Source organism: Haliaeetus albicilla, chromosome 19, assembly GCF_947461875.1.
Source record: "Haliaeetus albicilla chromosome 19, bHalAlb1.1, whole genome shotgun sequence".
Taxonomy (NCBI): domain Eukaryota; kingdom Metazoa; phylum Chordata; class Aves; order Accipitriformes; family Accipitridae; genus Haliaeetus; species Haliaeetus albicilla.
Genome location: NC_091501.1, coordinates 6,272,249 through 6,290,235, shown reverse-complemented (window position 1 = coordinate 6,290,235; position 17,987 = coordinate 6,272,249). Strand labels below are relative to the sequence as shown.

The following is a 17,987-nucleotide window of genomic DNA, read 5'->3' as shown; positions in this document are numbered from 1 at the left end:
CCATTCACCACTACCCTCTGGGCTCAGCCATCCAGCCAGCTTTTCAGCCAGCGAAGAGTACACTCATCCAAGCCATGAGACGCCAGTTTCTCAAGGAGTAAACATGTTGAACATGTGTAAGACAGAACAGGTGAACAGGTAACTGGCACATGAACGCCGGGGCAGACTTTTTCAGGAAGGTGGGCGGGGGGGGGGCATAAGATATTTCAAGTAACTTATTAACATACAAAATAAGTATATTTAATCACTTGACAGTTTTCATGACTTAAAAACCTGAAGTTGTTGACAGCGATGCTCTGCAGGATTTGCACACAATGTGTTTCATTTTACAAACCGCAATCCCTGAAAGGGACATTGAAAAAGGATGGGAACATCCCACCTCCTGAGCATCAGGCCTACCTTTTACTGCTCCACAAAGACCAGTTCTTTGTCACCTTCCCTGACAGGGGCACTGGAGAAGCCATTTGCGTGCCCTCTCCTCGCTCCCCTCACAGCCCCGGCGCAGGGAGGCATCTGAGGCGGCTGCTGGAGCCCCCACTCCACAGGGGGAAGGAAGGACCGCTAACGGATGAACAACAGCCCCAAGGGTAGGCTATGGAGGGCTAATAAGCTCACTGGAAGATGGGCGCCCTGATGAGCACGGGAAAGCAGAACACGCAGACCTGCGAAGCACCCGGCTCGCTTTATCCTCCGTCCACACTGACAGTCCCCACAGATGAGGCCGCGGGGGAGGTTCGGCTCGGCTGAAGCCAGCCAGTCTCTCTCAGGGCCGTGTGAGGCACTAGACACGCTAGAGGGGAGCGGAGAACCAGGACCTGGCCAACAAGGACACCCCAGCAGGCCGCTGGCCGGAGCGGGAGGTCTCTGTAATGGCGGACCGTCGCGCAGCTCCCGCGCCGCGGCGGCAGGGGGCGCCGTGAGCCCTCCCGGGGCGGACTACAGCTCCCGGCATGCAATGCGGCACAACGACGCATGCGCCCACCGCCGGCCCCGCCGTAGGGGGCGGAGGGAGGGATCCCCCGCCCGGCGGGGCTGAGGGGAGGGACGGCGGCCCCGGCCTGGCGCTGCTCCCGCCGCTCGGCCGCACTGTTTGTGGTCGCTCTACCCGTAATTTTTCGTTCTTCTTTGGGAGCCGGGGGTGCGGCGGGCCGCCCCCGACCGGAAGCGCCCGTTGCCATAGCAACCGTCTCCCCGGTAAACATCCCGGGTGCTCCCGGAAGCGGTCGGAGCTGGCCTCCCATGTGGAGATTGTCCTTACCGCTCCCGGTAGGCGGCCGCAGCGGCTGCGGCCCACGCGGCCTCGTCGTTAAACGCTAACGTTTTGTTAATTCATTAAAACATAACGAGGGGCCACGCCGGTTAAACCCCTCCGCGGAAGCGATTGGCCAAGCGCCCTTCCGCCCGGCCAATCGGCGCCGGCCACGCTCCGTCCGCAGGAAACCGCACATGGAAAGGCCCGATTGGCGGCGATAGCTGCAGGCCCCTCCCTTCCAGGCTTCCCATTGGTTGTCTATTTGGCGTGGTACGCTCCAATTGGCCGGTCGCGGAGCGGCTCCCCCCCCCGCCCTCCAGCGCCCCGGCTTGATAAGGCGGAGGGGGAGGGCCGCGGCCGCTCCAGCGGGCTCGGCGGCGGCGGCGGCGCGGGGGCTGCGGCGGGCTCGGGAGCGCCTGGGGCCGTTTTCTTCTGCGACCGCGGCCCACGTCGCCATGAAGTCGGTGTGGGGGCTCGCTCTGGCGTGCGCGCTGCTCCTGGCCGGTGAGTGCCCGCCGGCTTCTAGAATCTTCTGGCGGGTTGCGGGGGGGGGGGGTCGGCCAACAGCCCCCCCACACACACACGCACACACAACCCGTCCTTCACCCCCTTTTTGTTAGGGTGAGGGGACGGAGCCCGGCGGGAAGCGAGGTGGGGCCCTCGGCGTCTTTGGGGTGGGGGGGACCCCCCTCATTCTCCCCCCGCCCCGTCCCTCGCTGTTCTCCGTGCGGGCGGACCGACCGAGGGGAGCGGGAGAGCCGTGCCCGGTCCCCGGGTGGCCGCTCTCCAGGGAGTGGGCTGGCGGGGGGGGGGGGGGGGGCGGACGGAACGTCTAAGGCGGCTCATGCGCCGTCAGGGGCGGGGGCGGAGGGGGGGTGGGGGGGTCCGGCCCCTTCCCCCATCCCTGATGGCTGCGGCTGGGCTGAACTTTACTGGGGGGGGGTGCGGAGGGGCAGAACTGAGCCTAAAACCGTGGGGAGAGAACTTGGGTAGCGTGTGGTGGGGATCGAGCTCAGATGGTTGGATTCCTTGTTTTCCCAGTATCGGTTAGAGCGGATGAGGTGGATGTGGATGGGACCGTGGAAGATGACTTGGGTAAAAGCAGAGAAGGGTCTCGAACGGATGATGAAGTTGTTCAGAGGTTAGTACCTGGGGTTCTGGGTAAGTTACTTCTGAAACGCGAAGGCTTTCTCTTGCTTCTGAAGGGTCCATGCGAGCACCAGTAATGGCCTAAAGCCTCAGAAATAAGGGAGACACCATTCAAAAGAGAGATCTAGTCAGCTGGGAGAAATAAAATATTTCTGGAAAAGACTGTTCCCTCCTAAATACAAGTGAGCCTGAGAACTTGGAGTCAGAAATAGTCAACTTGATTTTGTCTAATATCAGTAGTTGTATAAAAACCAATAAGTTAATAAGGGTTTACGCTTGCATATGGTAAATGGTGTGAGTTTAGTGCCTACTGATGAAATAGCTCTGTGCCCATGAACTGCCTCACCTCCTGAGGTATACCACATGCTGAGGATTCTAGTGGTTTTAACATACCTGTATTCTTCCCTGAATTTCTATTTAGCAAAAAAGGCTTGCTTGCAAGCATAGATTTTCACTCAACTTTTAGATTAAGGTTATACAGTTGAGGATAGGTCGTCTTGCACTTACCTCATTTGGTCGTGTAACTGTTGGGCTGTGTCAGGCATTAAGGGTCTTGGTATTGTTGTAACGAGACTATTATTGCTGCTGCTAGATGATAAAATTAGTGATACCGTTTGTGGACAAGACTACTTGACAGGTTTTCATTGTCCTAACAGAGAGGAAGAAGCTATCCAACTAGACGGCCTAAATGCATCCCAGATCAAAGAAATTAGAGAAAAATCTGAGAAGTTTGCATTTCAAGCAGAAGTGAACAGAATGATGAAACTCATTATCAATTCTTTATATAAAAACAAAGAGGTTAGTGCTTTTATCAGTAGAGCGTGTTGAAACTGTTTGTGTGTGTTCTGGAATTCCTGACTACTGGTTTCTATTTCAGATTTTCCTGAGGGAACTTATTTCGAATGCTTCGGATGCTTTAGATAAGATACGGCTAATATCCTTAACCGATGAAAATGCTCTTGCTGGTAATGAGGAACTTACGGTCAAAATCAAGGTAAGAAGCATTAGGTACAATCATCTCTTATGGAGGAGTGATGGGAGGAATGTAAAAAGATAGTGCATCATTAAACCAAAATTTTTGGCTTAATGCTGATGCAGATACAAACTAGGCCGCATCAGGATCCTTGTAACTAACTTTATCAAAGACTACTCTTCTTGTAATGGTGAAAATGTATTTCTGATTCTATAAAGGGTAACTGAAGTGTTTAAATACTTCAAAGGTGGTAGTGTAGTTATTGCAGATTCGACTTATTGTAGCCAGGCATGTTTGAATTTGAATAGCTGCTGCTCTGCTTGCCACTTTTCTGTGGCACTGTATTATGTATTAAGATTCAAAGTGAAGCCAAACTGCATCTTTCTTTTTTTTTTTAGTGCGATAAAGAGAAGAACATGCTTCATGTTACAGATACGGGTATTGGCATGACAAAAGAGGAGTTAGTTAAAAACCTGGGTACCATTGCAAAGTCTGGTACAAGTGAATTCCTAAATAAGATGACTGAAATGCAGGATGATAGCCAGTCAACATCTGAGTTGATTGGCCAGTTTGGTGTTGGCTTTTATTCTGCTTTCTTAGTAGCAGACAGAGTTATTGTCACATCAAAACACAACAATGATACTCAACATATTTGGGAGTCAGATTCAAATGAATTCTCTGTGATTGATGACCCAAGAGGAAACACTTTAGGACGTGGCACAACCATAACGTAAGTATTAAGTTTCTTTGGATTTAAGAGAAAAAAAAGTTCTGTGGGTACACTTTGCCCATTGTGGAATATGTGGATCATTTTAGCATTGTGACTCATATATTGTTTGATTCTTGTAACACAGCTTTTTCTTCAGTTTAGTAGAAACATGCTATTAACTGCATCCAAAATAAATGTGGAGTGATAATGTAGATTGCTTCATGTTCCATTAGATGAACTAAGAAAACTATAAGCATCTTGACAACTAACTGTCAGCAAGTGATTCCAGACAGTTCAGCTGCCTGCAGACTCATTCAGTTCATCAACAATTGTGGCCAGTCAAAAACCTGTAGAGGGGCTGTAGAGCTGGCTGCTGTTTATGTACCAGTGAGACTGGTCTGATGCAAACTAGAGTTAGTCTGACAGTCTTACTTTCATTGCTTTCGTGAGCAGATAAATTTGTTTTGCCTGGGTTTAGAGGACTCCTTCCTGAAGAAGGCACTTACTATGAAAAAGTTCATCTCAGTGTTCTAGTTCTAAGTAAAGCTGGTGAGAGTACATCAAAGTCCTGTTAAGTATCAGTATGATTTGAGGTTTTTGTTTAGATGCTATGTTCTGCCCCAGTTGCTGAAAACAATTATCCCTTCCTTCTCATTGGAGTAGTTTAGTAGGGATTGTATTTTTTAAGAGATACTTGGAGCTGAACTAATAAAAACTCACTTGCATAAATTTGAATTGCTATAGCTGCAACAGTAGGAAAATGCATCTCCTCCTGTAAAACTGTTTTAAAGTACTTGTCCAGCACTTTGATTGAAGTTTTTATTTTCTTTAGCCTTGTCTTGAAGGAGGAAGCATCGGATTATCTTGAGCTGGATACTGTTAAAAATCTAGTAAAGAAATACTCACAGTTCATAAACTTCCCCATATATGTGTGGAGCAGCAAGGTAAGTATATTTAACTGAGCATTGCACAGTGTGAGCTTTGGTTGTGAAAACTGTCTGGCCAGATCTTTCAGGAAGGATGAGGGCATACCATAGAACTTCTACTTGTCTAATTTCTAAAATTCTTCTGTTCCTGACTCTTCTGGCTAGTATTTTACTAGTTACTTGCTCTCCAAAAGTTAGTGTGTTGCTAAAATCACAAACTTTCAAGGAATTTGGTTTTATTCTGATTCAAAGAACTTTACCAAAGGAGAAAGACTCTGCCAATTACTAAGAAAGATGATCTTCCACTGGCTTTGGTAGCTGGAAGCTTTGGTAAGCTCTCAAGCAAGGCCATGGTTAGGTGTCCTTTTGAAAATAGGGCAGCATCTTAACTTTTTTAGGCCTGTTCTTCTGATGGTTTTTTTGGTGTAGCACTAGCTGAAGAGCACCAGTGTCTCTGATTAGACATCATGTGTAAAGCTAAATGTAAAGCTGTGAAAACTTAAATTTGAGTATAGTGGCTTCCCAGTGTATTGAAGGAAAGTATGTATTGATGAAAAATGCAACTGAAAAAGCCATAGCTACCTGTAGAGAAATGCTTGTGATAGGCAAATAGCACAAGTTAAGTTAGTGCTCTGAGAGATTAAGCTGTTTGAGAGAATACTAGAACATTCCTGGTAGGAAACCAAGCAGTCCAAGTCCCCACTTTCAATTGTCTCTTCAGACTGAGACTGTTGAAGAACCCATTGAAGAGGAAGAGGCAAAGGAGAAAGAAGAAACAGATGATGATGAAGCTGCAGTTGAAGAGGAGGATGAAGAAAAGAAACCAAAAACTAAGAAGGTAAGCTTTGTCACACTTGGGGTTTGTAACTCATGTCAGATAGTTCAGCAATTTTCATAGGTGGTCTTCCAGAGGTGTACTTCAGTAGTGTGTATATACTTTCAAACAGCAATCCTGTTTAAGTGCAGTTAGACATCTTGTCAGGAAAGAACACTAAACAAAACAGACTTGGTTGAAATCGGGCAAATGACTGACACTAGCCTTGTGAGGCAGTGGTCCCAGAACTAATTATAAATGCTGGAGTGAACTGCTTGACATAGTAGTGGACTTCAGTAATCTGACACTGTTGACTAGTTTAAATTGGGTATGCTCTGCTGGAAAGCTTTTTTCGGAATGGCAGTAGAACAGAAGTATTGATACTCAGTAAACGTGTTAAATGTACGTAGGACAACACACTAGTGTAGACTTAAGTTTTGTTCCCATGTGTTACACTGATGTGTGTACTTCAATGGGAATATCCAGGCCATTGCATAATTTATTTTGTAAATTAGAAAGAGTATGTATTTTTGACATGCTATTTTATGACTTAGCATCACTGGAGTGTCTTTAACTGACTTAACCTGAAATAAAGAATGAGTCTTTATTATACTATGGTGTTTACATACCTAGGTTGAAAAGACTGTCTGGGATTGGGAGCTCATGAATGACATAAAACCAATCTGGCAGAGACCATCTAAAGAAGTTGAAGAAGATGAATACAAAGCTTTTTACAAAACCTTTTCCAAGGTAAGCTCTGAGCCTCAAGATTGTTCCAAAGCAAGAGGTTTGCTGTAGTATCTCTTGCTGTGTAAACAAAACTGAATGCTTATAGGATGGGCTATTTCTGAAGAATTAATTAATTGCTGTCAGTAGACAGACTGAATTGCAGAGAGCCTAGGAGGTTGTTGTGGTTTAACCCCAGCTGGCATCTAAGCACCATGCAACTGCTTGCTCACTTCGTCTGCTGCCCCCACAGTGGCATGGGGAGAGAATAGGACAGGGAAAGTAAAACTCATGGGTTGAGATAAAGACAGTTTAATAGGTCAGAAAAGGAAGGGAAAATAATACTAATTATAATAATAGAATATACAAAACAAGTATAGTTGCTCACCACCTGCTGCTGATGCCCAGCCAGTCCCGGAGCCATGGTGCCCCCTGTCCCGACTCCTCCTAGTTTATATACTGGGCATAATGTAATATGGTATGGAATACTGCTTTGGCTCATTTGGGTCAGCTGTCCTTGCTGTGTCCCTTCCCAGCTTCTTGTTGCACTCCCAGCCTTAGCTGGCAGGGCAGTATTAGAAGCTGTGAAATGTCCTTGACTTAGTATAAATGCTGCTTAGCAACAACTAAAACATCGGTGTGTTATCAACATTATTCTCATCCTAAATCCAAAACACAGCACTATACCAACTACTAAAAAGAAAATTAACTTCGTTCCAGCCAAAACCAGGACAGGTATAGCATTTCAGTCAGGCGTTAATCTTTTTTCTGGAGAGAAGGTACTGCCACCCAAGTGTTGAGTGGCCTAGGTTTGAGAAGTAATATGTTCCAGCTCATATGGAGCTTACTGACATGCTTAAATGTTGACAGGGAAGTTTTTATTTAATCAGAGTGATGGTGTTTGTGTTGTACATGGTGGAAGAAAGAGGAAGATACAGCTTTCTAGAAACAACGTTGTCTTTATGTGTAAATACAGCATAATATGTTACTTGGGAGTTTAACTGTGCTGATACCATATTGGTTACTGTGCTGTTGATGACTTTTTGATGGTTGGCTTGTAAAAAAAAAAAACCAAACAAAAAAAACCAAAAAAAAACCCACAGCGACAAAACTAGTAGGTCTCAAGGTTACTTCTATGTGAGTGACTCGGCTGAATCTGGAACTTTTGTCTCCATAATAGATTCTAAAAAAGCATAGATAGATAATTTAATTGTAAAATAATTGGACTTATTTGGCAAACTCATCTTATTACTGGAAATGTATTAACTCACCAATATTTTCCCCATGTCAATTAAAAGAATTCTCTCTTCACAGGACCATGATGACCCAATGGCTTACATCCACTTCACTGCTGAAGGGGAAGTAACTTTCAAATCTATCTTGTTTGTTCCTAATTCTGCTCCACGTGGCCTGTTTGATGAATATGGATCCAAAAAAAGTGATTTCATTAAGGTAGGATAAGCAAGTGTGTGGGTATGGTTTCATGTCTTAAAAAAAAAAAAAAAAAGAAACATAACCTGGCTGCTGTTTTCCTCTTGTAATTCAGCTGTATGTTCGAAGAGTGTTCATCACTGATGACTTCCATGACATGATGCCCAAATATCTTAACTTCGTTAAGGGTGTTGTAAGTATTATAAGTCTTAACTTGTGTTTGATTTTTTTAATCTTCAAATACTGTTAGCTATACTTAAGAAGTTTCTTCCTCAATTAGGTGGATTCCGATGATCTTCCTTTGAATGTATCTCGTGAAACACTTCAGCAGCATAAATTGTTAAAGGTAAGCTAGTTGATCTTAAATGACTTCATTGTAAACACATGATAGTAGCAAGATTTAGAAGAATAATAGCTTGATTAACTTTATATAAGGAGTGTGAAATTGAAGTACAGGAAACCCATGCATTGCTGTTTTCAGACTACTTCTGTTCAAATCAGGGACACTAAGTGTCTTGAATATGTCCTTTGCAGTGGGGTTGAATTGAGGGTTCTGCCAAGTGCTTATTGTTATAATTTGGTATTGCTGCTTTTTTAGGTGATCAGAAAGAAACTTGTTCGCAAAACTCTTGATATGATCAAGAAAATTGCAGAAGAAAAATACAATGACACATTCTGGAAAGAGTTTGGTACTAATGTAAAGCTTGGAGTTATTGAGGATCACTCCAATCGTACACGACTGGCTAAGCTTCTACGCTTCCAGTCTTCCCATCATGAAAGTAACCTCACAAGCCTTGACCAGTATGTGGAAAGAATGAAAGAGAAGCAAGACAAAATCTATTTCATGGCAGGTGCCAGCAGAAAGGAGGTATGTGAGTGTGGAAGAAAGAGGGAGAGGGGAAAAAATATTATGGCTTCTAGTTGAAGTAGTACCATAAACATTGTGAACTGTGTATTTGCTGTAAATGTGGAGACTCCATGCTTATGTTACTGCTGCAGTTCAGTTTTCCTTGTACCAACATTTGTCAAATAGTTGTAGAGGTTTCAGTAGCTGCTGGTTCCAGTGCAATTAAACTGGTGTCTGATCTCTTTTGTCATCTTAGGCTGAGTCTTCACCATTTGTTGAACGTCTTCTGAAAAAGGGCTATGAAGTGATCTATCTGACTGAACCTGTAGATGAATACTGCATTCAGGCTCTGCCAGAGTTTGATGGCAAGAGGTTTCAGAATGTAGCAAAAGAAGGAGTTAAGTTTGACGAAAGTGAAAAGTCTAAGGAGAGTCGGGAAGCCTTGGAAAAGGAATTTGAACCACTCTTAAACTGGATGAAAGACAAAGCTCTAAAAGACAAGGTAAAATGTGATGCTGTATGTAAAGTTTATTTGTAAATGCAGTTTTACTTGCTACAACATACCTAGCAGATTCTTTGAGTGTTGAGACTTCACAGTAGTTTCTCTGTCTGTGGATAAACATGTTGTTTAAAACCTTTATTTCAGGAAGATAGAGTGTCATCTTGGAGCCTTCTGAAAATATTGAAGTGACAGAAAATTTCAGTTATTTACTTTATTCTCTGTATAAGCTATTAGCTCTGTGAACTAACATTAAGGCTTTTTTTTCTACAGATTGAAAAAGCTGTGTTATCTCAACGTTTAACCCAGTCTCCGTGTGCTCTTGTGGCTAGTCAGTATGGATGGTCGGGTAACATGGAAAGAATCATGAAGGCTCAAGCTTACCAAACTGGGAAAGATATATCTACAAAGTAAGCTTTCAGTTATGTAGCAGTAGACATGAAATGTAGTTAATGGCCTCCCTTGCTTGGTGTGGGCACACCAAGCTACCATCTGATTCAGATAATCCTTCGTATTTTTAAGGTCACTTACAACCAAGTTGCAGTCTCCATCATAGTCTTACATTGTTACTTCAAAGCCCAGTATGTAAAACTGCCTGGTGAGCAAGATTCATCAGTGGCATTTGCTACCTGTCATTTGGTGACAAGAGAAGATGAACTGTCTTAGTAACTTGAGTGATTTTTAGAGTTAAGCTAGTATTAAAGTGGGGGGAGGGGGGAATACATTTGTTACTGTGGCTGTAATCGGTATTCATGGGCTTAAAGGTGTAGCTGGGTCCTGTACTTCAAAACTGAGTGATGTAACTTCTATTATTTTCAGTTACTATGCTAGTCAAAAGAAGACATTTGAAATTAACCCCAGGCATCCACTGATCAAGGACATGCTGAGGCGAGTAAAGGTAAACAAATAACAGTAGTGAAATACTCACTACTTGGCTGCACACAACCTACTTAACAGTTCTGGTTTGTTTGTTTGTTTTAAATGTTCTTCCACATTAGGAAAATGAAGATGACAAAACAGTTTCAGATCTTGCAGTGGTATTATTTGAAACTGCAACTTTGAGATCGGGATATATGTTACCAGACACTAAGGAATATGGAGACAGAATAGAAAGGATGCTTCGTTTAAGTTTAAACATTGACCTGGATGCAAAGGTTAGTTTGCCTTCAACTTGGGGCTGATAATTGGCTGCTCCGTCTTAAAAAGCAGATGCTTGATAGACTTGTATAAAATTAAATGTATCCAGCTTCCCTACACATAGGTGGGCCACCAGGAGCCCAGTTCAAGTACCTGGGTGGGAAACTGATAAGTCTGTGCTTCATGCTCATGTCCTCCCTTCCACTCTTTCCAGTTGCTTGAGATTCTGCTCTGATTATGTGCCCATCTCATTAATGGAGAAGTTCATAAGTGGGTATAAGTAATATGGGTTTTCATAATGCTGTGCAAGAACTTAGGCTTGGTATCTTACCGGAGGAGGCATGACAGTGTGTCAATGCTAAACAGAACTTGCTTTCTTCATCAGGTAGCTTGGGGCAAATGTTAGGAACTGATAGCAAATCCTTCCATAGCCTGTATTTAGCTAGTCCACAACTAGTAAATATCCTAAGCAAATAAAGCATATTGCTTGTGACCTTCCTACAGGTGGAGGAGGAACCTGAAGAGCCTGAAGATGCAGTTGAGGAGGCAGAGCAAGATGAAGAGGAGGTGGATGCTGATGCTGAAGACAGTGAAACACAGAAGGTACGGTCTCAAGCTTGACTCTTACCAATATTTATATGCAGTTTTGTCTGTGGTGCTTCCTGGCAACAAACTTGTTCACTTTGCCTTTCGTGACACTAGTTCTCAGTGTGAGGTTTTCCAAGATTTTTTTGGAGGGAAGAAAACTACAGCACAAATTACCTTTCATTCCTTATCAAACTATACTGTAAGAAGAAAACACTTAGATATGTTCAAAGTTGGAGCTAAATTAAGCTTAAGAGATTGTAAGAGAGTGCCCTATGGCAAGAAAACAGCAGCAAATCCTCTACAGTGAACTTAATGTTACTGGTTGGATTTCCACAGTTTGTGGGCAATAACATCAATGAATTGGCAAGAGTATAGTTCTAAATGCTTACAACAATACAGACTTGAAACAACACTATAGACAACAATACTACCTCTAAAACAGTTCAGCTGTTGTGTGCAGTCAGCCTTCACTTGGCAAACGTCTTCTGTTTTAATGATGTCTTGGTGGATATGCTGAACTCTTGCAATACTACAGTTTCTTGATAATAACTTACAAAGTTACTATGAGGTCCCAAATGGACCTGCTTTCTCAGGTTGCTTTTGCAAGATATCTTGTCACTAGTGCAAATATATAGCTTATAGAGATGTTCTTGCCTACTGTTTAATGTCAGATTACCTAAGAATAAATTTGAGGAACAATGCTTATTGTACTATAGTTACTTAATTTTGATGCTCTTACTATTGCATTTACACAGCAGTATAACCTGCAGTGACAGTAATAAATTATAAAGGAGCAAAGTCATGCTCTATTTGTTGGATTAGTACAGTTGCAGATTAAGGTTTCTGACTACTGACTGGAAAGCACATGTGCTTCCTAGCTCTGCAATCAAGTAGAATAGGGCTATTAACAGCACTAATACTGTGCCTGAAAGATAGCTTAGAAAGTATTAAAGATGAAATGGTACACTAGATCTACTGCTAATGTTTGAGCAGATTGAAATTTATTTTTTTTTACTCTTAATAGCAAATGCTTAACATGGCATCATTTGAACAGAAGTTTGAGTTTAATACCTCTTTAGAAAGTTGTATCACTTAGTGCTTTGGAAAGCATCAGCAGTACTTAGGTTCAGTTCTTCTGGGACAGCTCTTGTAACCTTTTCCACTTTCAAAAAGCAAGATTCTGATTTTCTCTTTGATGTCTCCACAGGAATCCACAGATGTGAAAGATGAACTGTAAGCTGCACTCACCTACTGTCCTGCATTGGAGGATTGAGAGGGAATGTGAATTAGATTGTTTTGGTTTTTTCCACTGTAAAATGTTGAGGGATGGTATTGGGGTTTAAGGGTGAAGGAGGTTTTTTTTTTAAGTTCACTTTTCTAAAAACATTCCTCATGAATGTAAATTTGTATTATTTAACTGACTTGGTGTAAAATCTTGTCATGTACAAAATAAAATGTTCCCAAACACCACTAACTCTAAATTTATACATAGGAAGCTCATCTTGTGGGCTAGCACAAAGAAACAAAGGGATTGTCTTGAGTGTTCACGTCCTTTGTATGACAGTTTGCAGTCCTCATGCCTTTCCACACTGGCACAGCCACATTTAACTGTGTAGCATATGCCTATGGTTGCGTTTTGTGTTAACAACCCTGCTGTGCTGTTTAGCCAAAATACACCTGGTATGAGAGCTGTACTGAACCTGCTAGTTGAAAAAAGTATTCAAGAAGTTATGTATGTACTACCATCTTAAAGATAAGGCATTTAAAAATGGCATTGGAACTGAAGTCCTGCCAGTTTGCACTGACTCCACTGTACAGAACAGGCAGTGGTAGCTTTTACAGGTGAGCTGAGTGGAGAAAAAAAACAATCACCTTTCACTAAATCTGAAGAACAACCACCAGAAGTGGCTTACTGCCTGCAAGCTTATACTGTCCTCCATGGTACTTGGTAACCCTGCCTTTGACCTATAGCTACAGCAGACCTGCTTTCTACAGGTTGGTTGGTTGGTTTGTTTCTTTTGTTTAAAGGTGGAAGCTCTTATCTTTTACCGTTGTTCCTTAATGCTGTTGTTCCTTAACTTTTTCACTCTATGTTCTATGTCTTTAGTATGGCAAAGCACTGTAGCTACTTAATCTAACTCAAGCTAAATCTGTTGATACCAAATTATAATATAGACAGGTTGAACTGGAGGCACCACTTTCTCTTCATTATATTAGCTTTATATGCTGTTTGGATGAAGCACTACATTTTCTCACTGGTGTGTCTACTTTGAAACACCTTCATGGGGTTGGTAAAAGTGTTTACACTAAGTTTTTTTGCCTTCCTCTGTGGAAGTAGTATGTAGGAGTAGTGCTTCTATATAGTGACTGTGTAAGAACCGTTCTTCTGTTTCACAGACAGAACTTTTGTGAAGTTTGAGGTGCTGTAATCTGAAGCAAAATAAACTGTTTCTAACAGGCGAGGGCATTAAACACTGTCCTGAAGAACTTGCTTTCTATTTACTTTTACTAGGCTTCTATATTGCCCAAATACTGTTTCCATCCAATAAATAGAAATGCGATGTATCAGTGTGGTTATTGTGTTAGGGTTTATATAGAGATGTTGGCTTTATTGAAGTATGCTGTTTGAGACTGGAAAAAAAGGAATGGGAGCTTAGTTTTGCGTTTTTTTTGAGGGAGTTTGGGGTTGTTTTGGGTTTTGCTCACTGTAGTGGTCTTAGATGCACTGTAAGAGCCTTTTGTTACTAGAGCATGCAGAGTGGTCTAACCCTGGAGTGTAGTAGCTGCTAGCAGTAGCAGTCCTTTGTTAGTAAGTTACTGAACAGGGCAGGTGCACCATATTCTTCTTCAGGCATGGTCCTCTCTACTATGGTAGTGCAACTTTTGTGATCTGTAGCAATCAATTGCTGCTGAGGTTTTAATACTTCCTAAAATACCACTTCTAGTGATACACTTCTGAGTGTACCATCAATACCCACTCCTCTAGATCTTATTTGACCAGCCTGAGTACTAAACATGGCTCAGGCCTACTGTATGGTTAAGGGTGCTTGTGCAGCTAACAAACTCAAGAAGGAGCACTGGAAGTGTAGGGTTGCTTGCTACAGTATTCTTAATGTTTGTTAATTACTTGTAGACTTAAGCAGCCTTTGCTCTGTTACATAGCTGAAGTTCTCAATGCCTTGATTGGTTTTAGGATGACATCTAGTTCAATTTCAGAAATAATAAAGAGCACACTTGAGAGTCATGCTTTGTGTTTTTTCATCTTCCTCAGCTGAGGATATCATGTGCAAAATAGCTGTGATCCAGCTGCTTTCTCTACCCTGGAGTGACAAGTGTTTGCTATTAATAAGCACAAAATGCAGTTGTAAGCTTTTTTTTTTTTGGTCAGCTCTGTAAAGCCAAATGGTGTCAATGCCGGAAGAAGTGTCTCCCACTCATACTGAGGCTGTTTCTTTCAGTGCTGCAGTCACGCTGATTCTGGGGGTGTCACCTCTGCTGTGCTGGTGTATTGTCAGTTTTGCTGTTCCTAGGTGGGCACTAATGAGAATGGGTTCCCTCAGTGCTAGAAAAGGCTGGGGTAAAACACGCTCTCTGTTGCTCAGTTTCCATTAGCAGCAGGATACTTTTAGAAATCCAAGTGAAGCTAGCAGTAACTTCTCTCTGCAGCCTTTAGATCTGCCTTTCAAAAATAGGGAGAAATGCATCTTTTGTGTCGGAAGTCAACAACATAATGACAGAGGTGGTGCTCTGACAGTGTAACAGGGTAAAGGTTGGCGAATCCTGGCTCTTTAAAGGGGTAACTGGAAAACTGCTGCTCCTGCCCTAGTTAGAACAGGAACAAAACAATGCTGAACTGCCCCATCTTGTCTCTTCAATAACCTCTATCTTATGCTGAGGTGGAAGGTTGTCAGTCTCAGCTTTGTTTAGGTACAGTGAAGGAAAAAGTAGTTGAACTGGATCTAGTAAGATGTTCTCATTGACTTCATTTGGGCTTGACATCTGAGATTTACTTGAGGCCATTTTATACTGCTGTCATTGACAAAGGTCTCTGAGATATAGAGCCTATGATCTACTAATATTAAGAGGAGGCTTACATCCGCATGGCATGTAAGAACAGGAGAGGATCTCATGCCACATCAGCTGCTTTTCTAGATCAACTAATAGTTACAAGACAGAGAGAGACTCACACGCATGCAGAGGAACTATAAATCTTTCATCCTAGGAAAACCAACTTACGTAAACATATATAAAGTGTAACAGCTTCACAGCTGGAACAGATGTAAAAGTGCTTTAAGTGATCATTTCTGGATCCCTCTACTATTACAAGAGCACCAGGTACTTTGCCAGTAGGAAGTGGAGAGCTTTTTTCCTTCCTTAGTGGGTCACCTGTCAGACTGTGGTTTTTCTTTCCTGAGTTAAACCTGAGTGAGAATCAAGGATGAAGCCTGTGCCTTGTCTGGGTACCTTTCTCAAGGGAAATTGGGATTTCTCAATCCCCAACCTTCACAAGCTCTACTGCATACCATACAAAAATGGGTTGTTGTGCCATCTTTGTAGGATGTTGACTTTGTGTCATGTTCCTAGTACGAGAGTTTTGTGGCAATCCTATTTCACAACTGAAAGGTAAATCTCCATGTGTTGCTTCAGAGTTTTGTACATTTACAGCTATCAAAAGTAGCTGTGAACAGAAGATGCCCAAAGGGAGTACAAACACACATAATTTCAGTGTAATCTGTATGTATTTGTCCCATTTTAACTAATACAACCAAGTTGCAAGATCCTCCCCAGCCTTACAGTATAGATTTCCTATTACTAATACAGGCAGAAAGCTAATGTAACTGCTCTTACAGCAGTTAGCCAGCATTAGGAAGAGTCCAGTGCAAGAAGTGCTACAATCAGAGTACGTGCCATCGCGTTCTGGGTTACATCCAGTAAAACTGAGTTTTAAAAGTTTAAAACTTTAAAAAGTTTAAAGCTTAAAAGTTTAGCTAAAGTTTAAAAAGGGGGAAATGCCAAGAGCTAAGTGGGGTTCTACTGCAGATGAACAGGTAAGCTTATTAAGGCTAATGAGTGGCCACAAACGCTTGACTTTCAATATGCTAGACTTCCTATACTTGTTAATCAGCTTAAAAGTTTCATATTCTGTTAGACTTGCCAATGTGAGTTTACATCTTTTATTCTGAAGGATATTTACACTGCAATCAAGATTAAGAAGTCACAAGCATTTTGGTGCACAACGGGTTGGACTTTTAACAACAGTATTCATCGTACATTTCTTTTTAATGCTGCCTGTAACTCTGCTTAAAGGAAACAAAAATATTGAGCGAGTACAGTATTTCACATACGGATTTCTGCAGTTGGGACAGTTGAACAAATATTTTATCAGTTCTGGTTTTCATACTGTAAGTAAATTCTGGTCACTGTTGTGAAGTCTGAACTTTGCTTGATCTTGCTTTTAGACCCAACAGTTCTGTTTTCAGTTCTCCAGGCTTAGGAGGTATTTCAGGTATACTCTGTTAAAAACAGAGAAAGATGTCAGTGTTGTGGCAGAAGGAAAAACTAAACTCACAAACCAGTAAATTAGCATACTCTGTAAAAGACAGCATTATAGCTAAATGTGATAATACTGCCCTCTTTTTTTTGAGCAGTGTAATTCTTAGATGCAAAACATCTTCAAAATTAATGTATTACCTTCTTGTAATTTAGCTTTTATTTCAAAGTTGCAAAATATGAATTGAAAAAAAGGAGGATAAAGGAAGAAGGGACAGTTTGTTTAAAGGAACAAAGCTTTTTTGCCATTTAAGAAAGTAAGTTTGGTTCAGATGTCTAGTACTGCTTTAAAGCACCAGTTGAAGTTTCCACACATTCTTTCTCTTGGTGACAGAAGAAAAAGTTTCACTGCTTCTACCTTTCTGTTTTAGAAATTAAGCACTGAAGCTGGACATGAAATTTAAAAAAGGAAAAGATGACATGACATTTTAAAAACCATACCTCCTCAAAATTTGTACTAGTTTAAGGACGTGTAGATCATTTTGTATAGATGTTTGCCTGTAATGAAGGCCACAGTAGAGATGATTAAAATACATAAATTCTTCTGGATCTATCAATGACTTAAGCCTCACTGCTTAAATTTTGACATGATAGCTCAAGCACGGTGATTTTTTAAACTTATTTCTGATTTCAGTATAGCACAGTGTTTTTAAAAACCAAAAAGTATACAAGAGCAGGAGGAGGAGGAGGAGATAAGGCTTACAAGTTAGAAGGCCTCCAAGAGACCAAATCAACCATTAAATATCCCTGCTGGATGGTGTCAGTTGGAGCTTGGTTCTCTGTGACTGTAATGTTGATAGTCTTAACCCTCAGTCTTTCATGGTTTCTAACATAAGCTTTTGGTCATCTTCATTTCCGTTAATGAGGGGGGAAAAAAGTCTATTTAAATCTAATATGTCCCTTCTCACCGCTTTTGCGTGCTCTTTTCAAAAACCAACTCCCCCCAGTAGAAACCCCTTCTGAAGAAGTCTGTGTAGCTTTTTTTTCTAATTTTTGGTACCACGTCGCCCGTTTGCAGGCAGGTCCCAAAAGACGACCTGGCTACCTCGTCGCTCCTTCTTCAGCGACTGATCATTTTTCGCAGTCAAGACTAGAGACCTTTCTCCACAAAAGCTCTACGGGAGACCCTCCAGCCCGCTGTAACGCAACGTCAACCGCCTCAGCACTTACAAGGTCAGGCCTGTAGTACCTGTGCACGACCTCGGCGCCCGCGAACATGGCCAGCAGGCTGGCCGCCAGCGTCTTCAGGTAGGTGGGCCAAGGCACGCCGGCGGGCATGGCTGCGGGGCGGCCCGCTCTTCCCCTCAGAGGGGCTCGCGCAGGGAAGACCAGAGGCGGGAAACCCGCCCCCCCCCCCACCTTACACGTACCGCGCCGGATGTGCGT

General features: G+C 42.5%; 2 protein-coding genes across 2 annotated transcripts; one reads left to right on the top strand and one right to left on the bottom strand.

The window, feature by feature from the left end:
* The first annotated feature begins 1,599 nt into the window (after positions 1 to 1,599).
* On the top strand, positions 1,600 to 12,521 carry HSP90B1 (heat shock protein 90 beta family member 1). Its single transcript, XM_069807440.1, has 18 exons — positions 1,600 to 1,756; positions 2,294 to 2,393; positions 3,058 to 3,199; positions 3,279 to 3,395; positions 3,773 to 4,104; positions 4,916 to 5,027; positions 5,731 to 5,847; positions 6,457 to 6,573; positions 7,864 to 8,001; positions 8,096 to 8,173; positions 8,261 to 8,326; positions 8,579 to 8,848; positions 9,084 to 9,329; positions 9,600 to 9,736; positions 10,146 to 10,224; positions 10,325 to 10,480; positions 10,968 to 11,066; positions 12,259 to 12,521. The coding sequence occupies exons 1-18, from the start codon at positions 1,708 to 1,710 to the stop codon at positions 12,286 to 12,288; spliced, it is 2,385 nt and encodes a 794-aa protein (XP_069663541.1). The 5' UTR covers positions 1,600 to 1,707; the 3' UTR covers positions 12,289 to 12,521.
* Positions 12,522 to 16,209: 3,688 nt separating this feature from the next.
* Positions 16,210 to 17,965, bottom strand: UQCC6 (ubiquinol-cytochrome c reductase complex assembly factor 6). Its single transcript, XM_069807451.1, has 2 exons — positions 17,772 to 17,965; positions 16,210 to 16,564 (listed from the first exon to the last, which is right to left on the bottom strand). The coding sequence occupies exons 1-2, from the start codon at positions 17,877 to 17,879 to the stop codon at positions 16,469 to 16,471; spliced, it is 204 nt and encodes a 67-aa protein (XP_069663552.1). The 5' UTR covers positions 17,880 to 17,965; the 3' UTR covers positions 16,210 to 16,468.
* Between the last annotated feature and the right edge of the window lie 22 nt (positions 17,966 to 17,987).

Bases quoted from the DNA above. Each gene is read 5' to 3' on its own strand.
- HSP90B1 (XM_069807440.1), top strand. From the start codon at position 1,708: ATGAAGTCGGTGTGGGGGCTCGCTCTGGCGTGCGCGCTGCTCCTGGCC. The intron at 3,200-3,278 runs GTTAGTGCTTTT...TTTCTATTTCAG, and splicing joins CTTTATATAAAAACAAAGAG to ATTTTCCTGAGGGAACTTAT. The intron at 5,848-6,456 runs GTAAGCTTTGTC...TTACATACCTAG, and splicing joins AGAAACCAAAAACTAAGAAG to GTTGAAAAGACTGTCTGGGA.
- UQCC6 (XM_069807451.1), bottom strand. From the start codon at position 17,879: ATGCCCGCCGGCGTGCCTTGGCCCACCTACCTGAAGACGCTGGCGGCC. The intron at 16,565-17,771 runs GTAAGTGCTGAG...TGTTTTTAACAG, and splicing joins GGTACTACAGGCCTGACCTT to AGTATACCTGAAATACCTCC.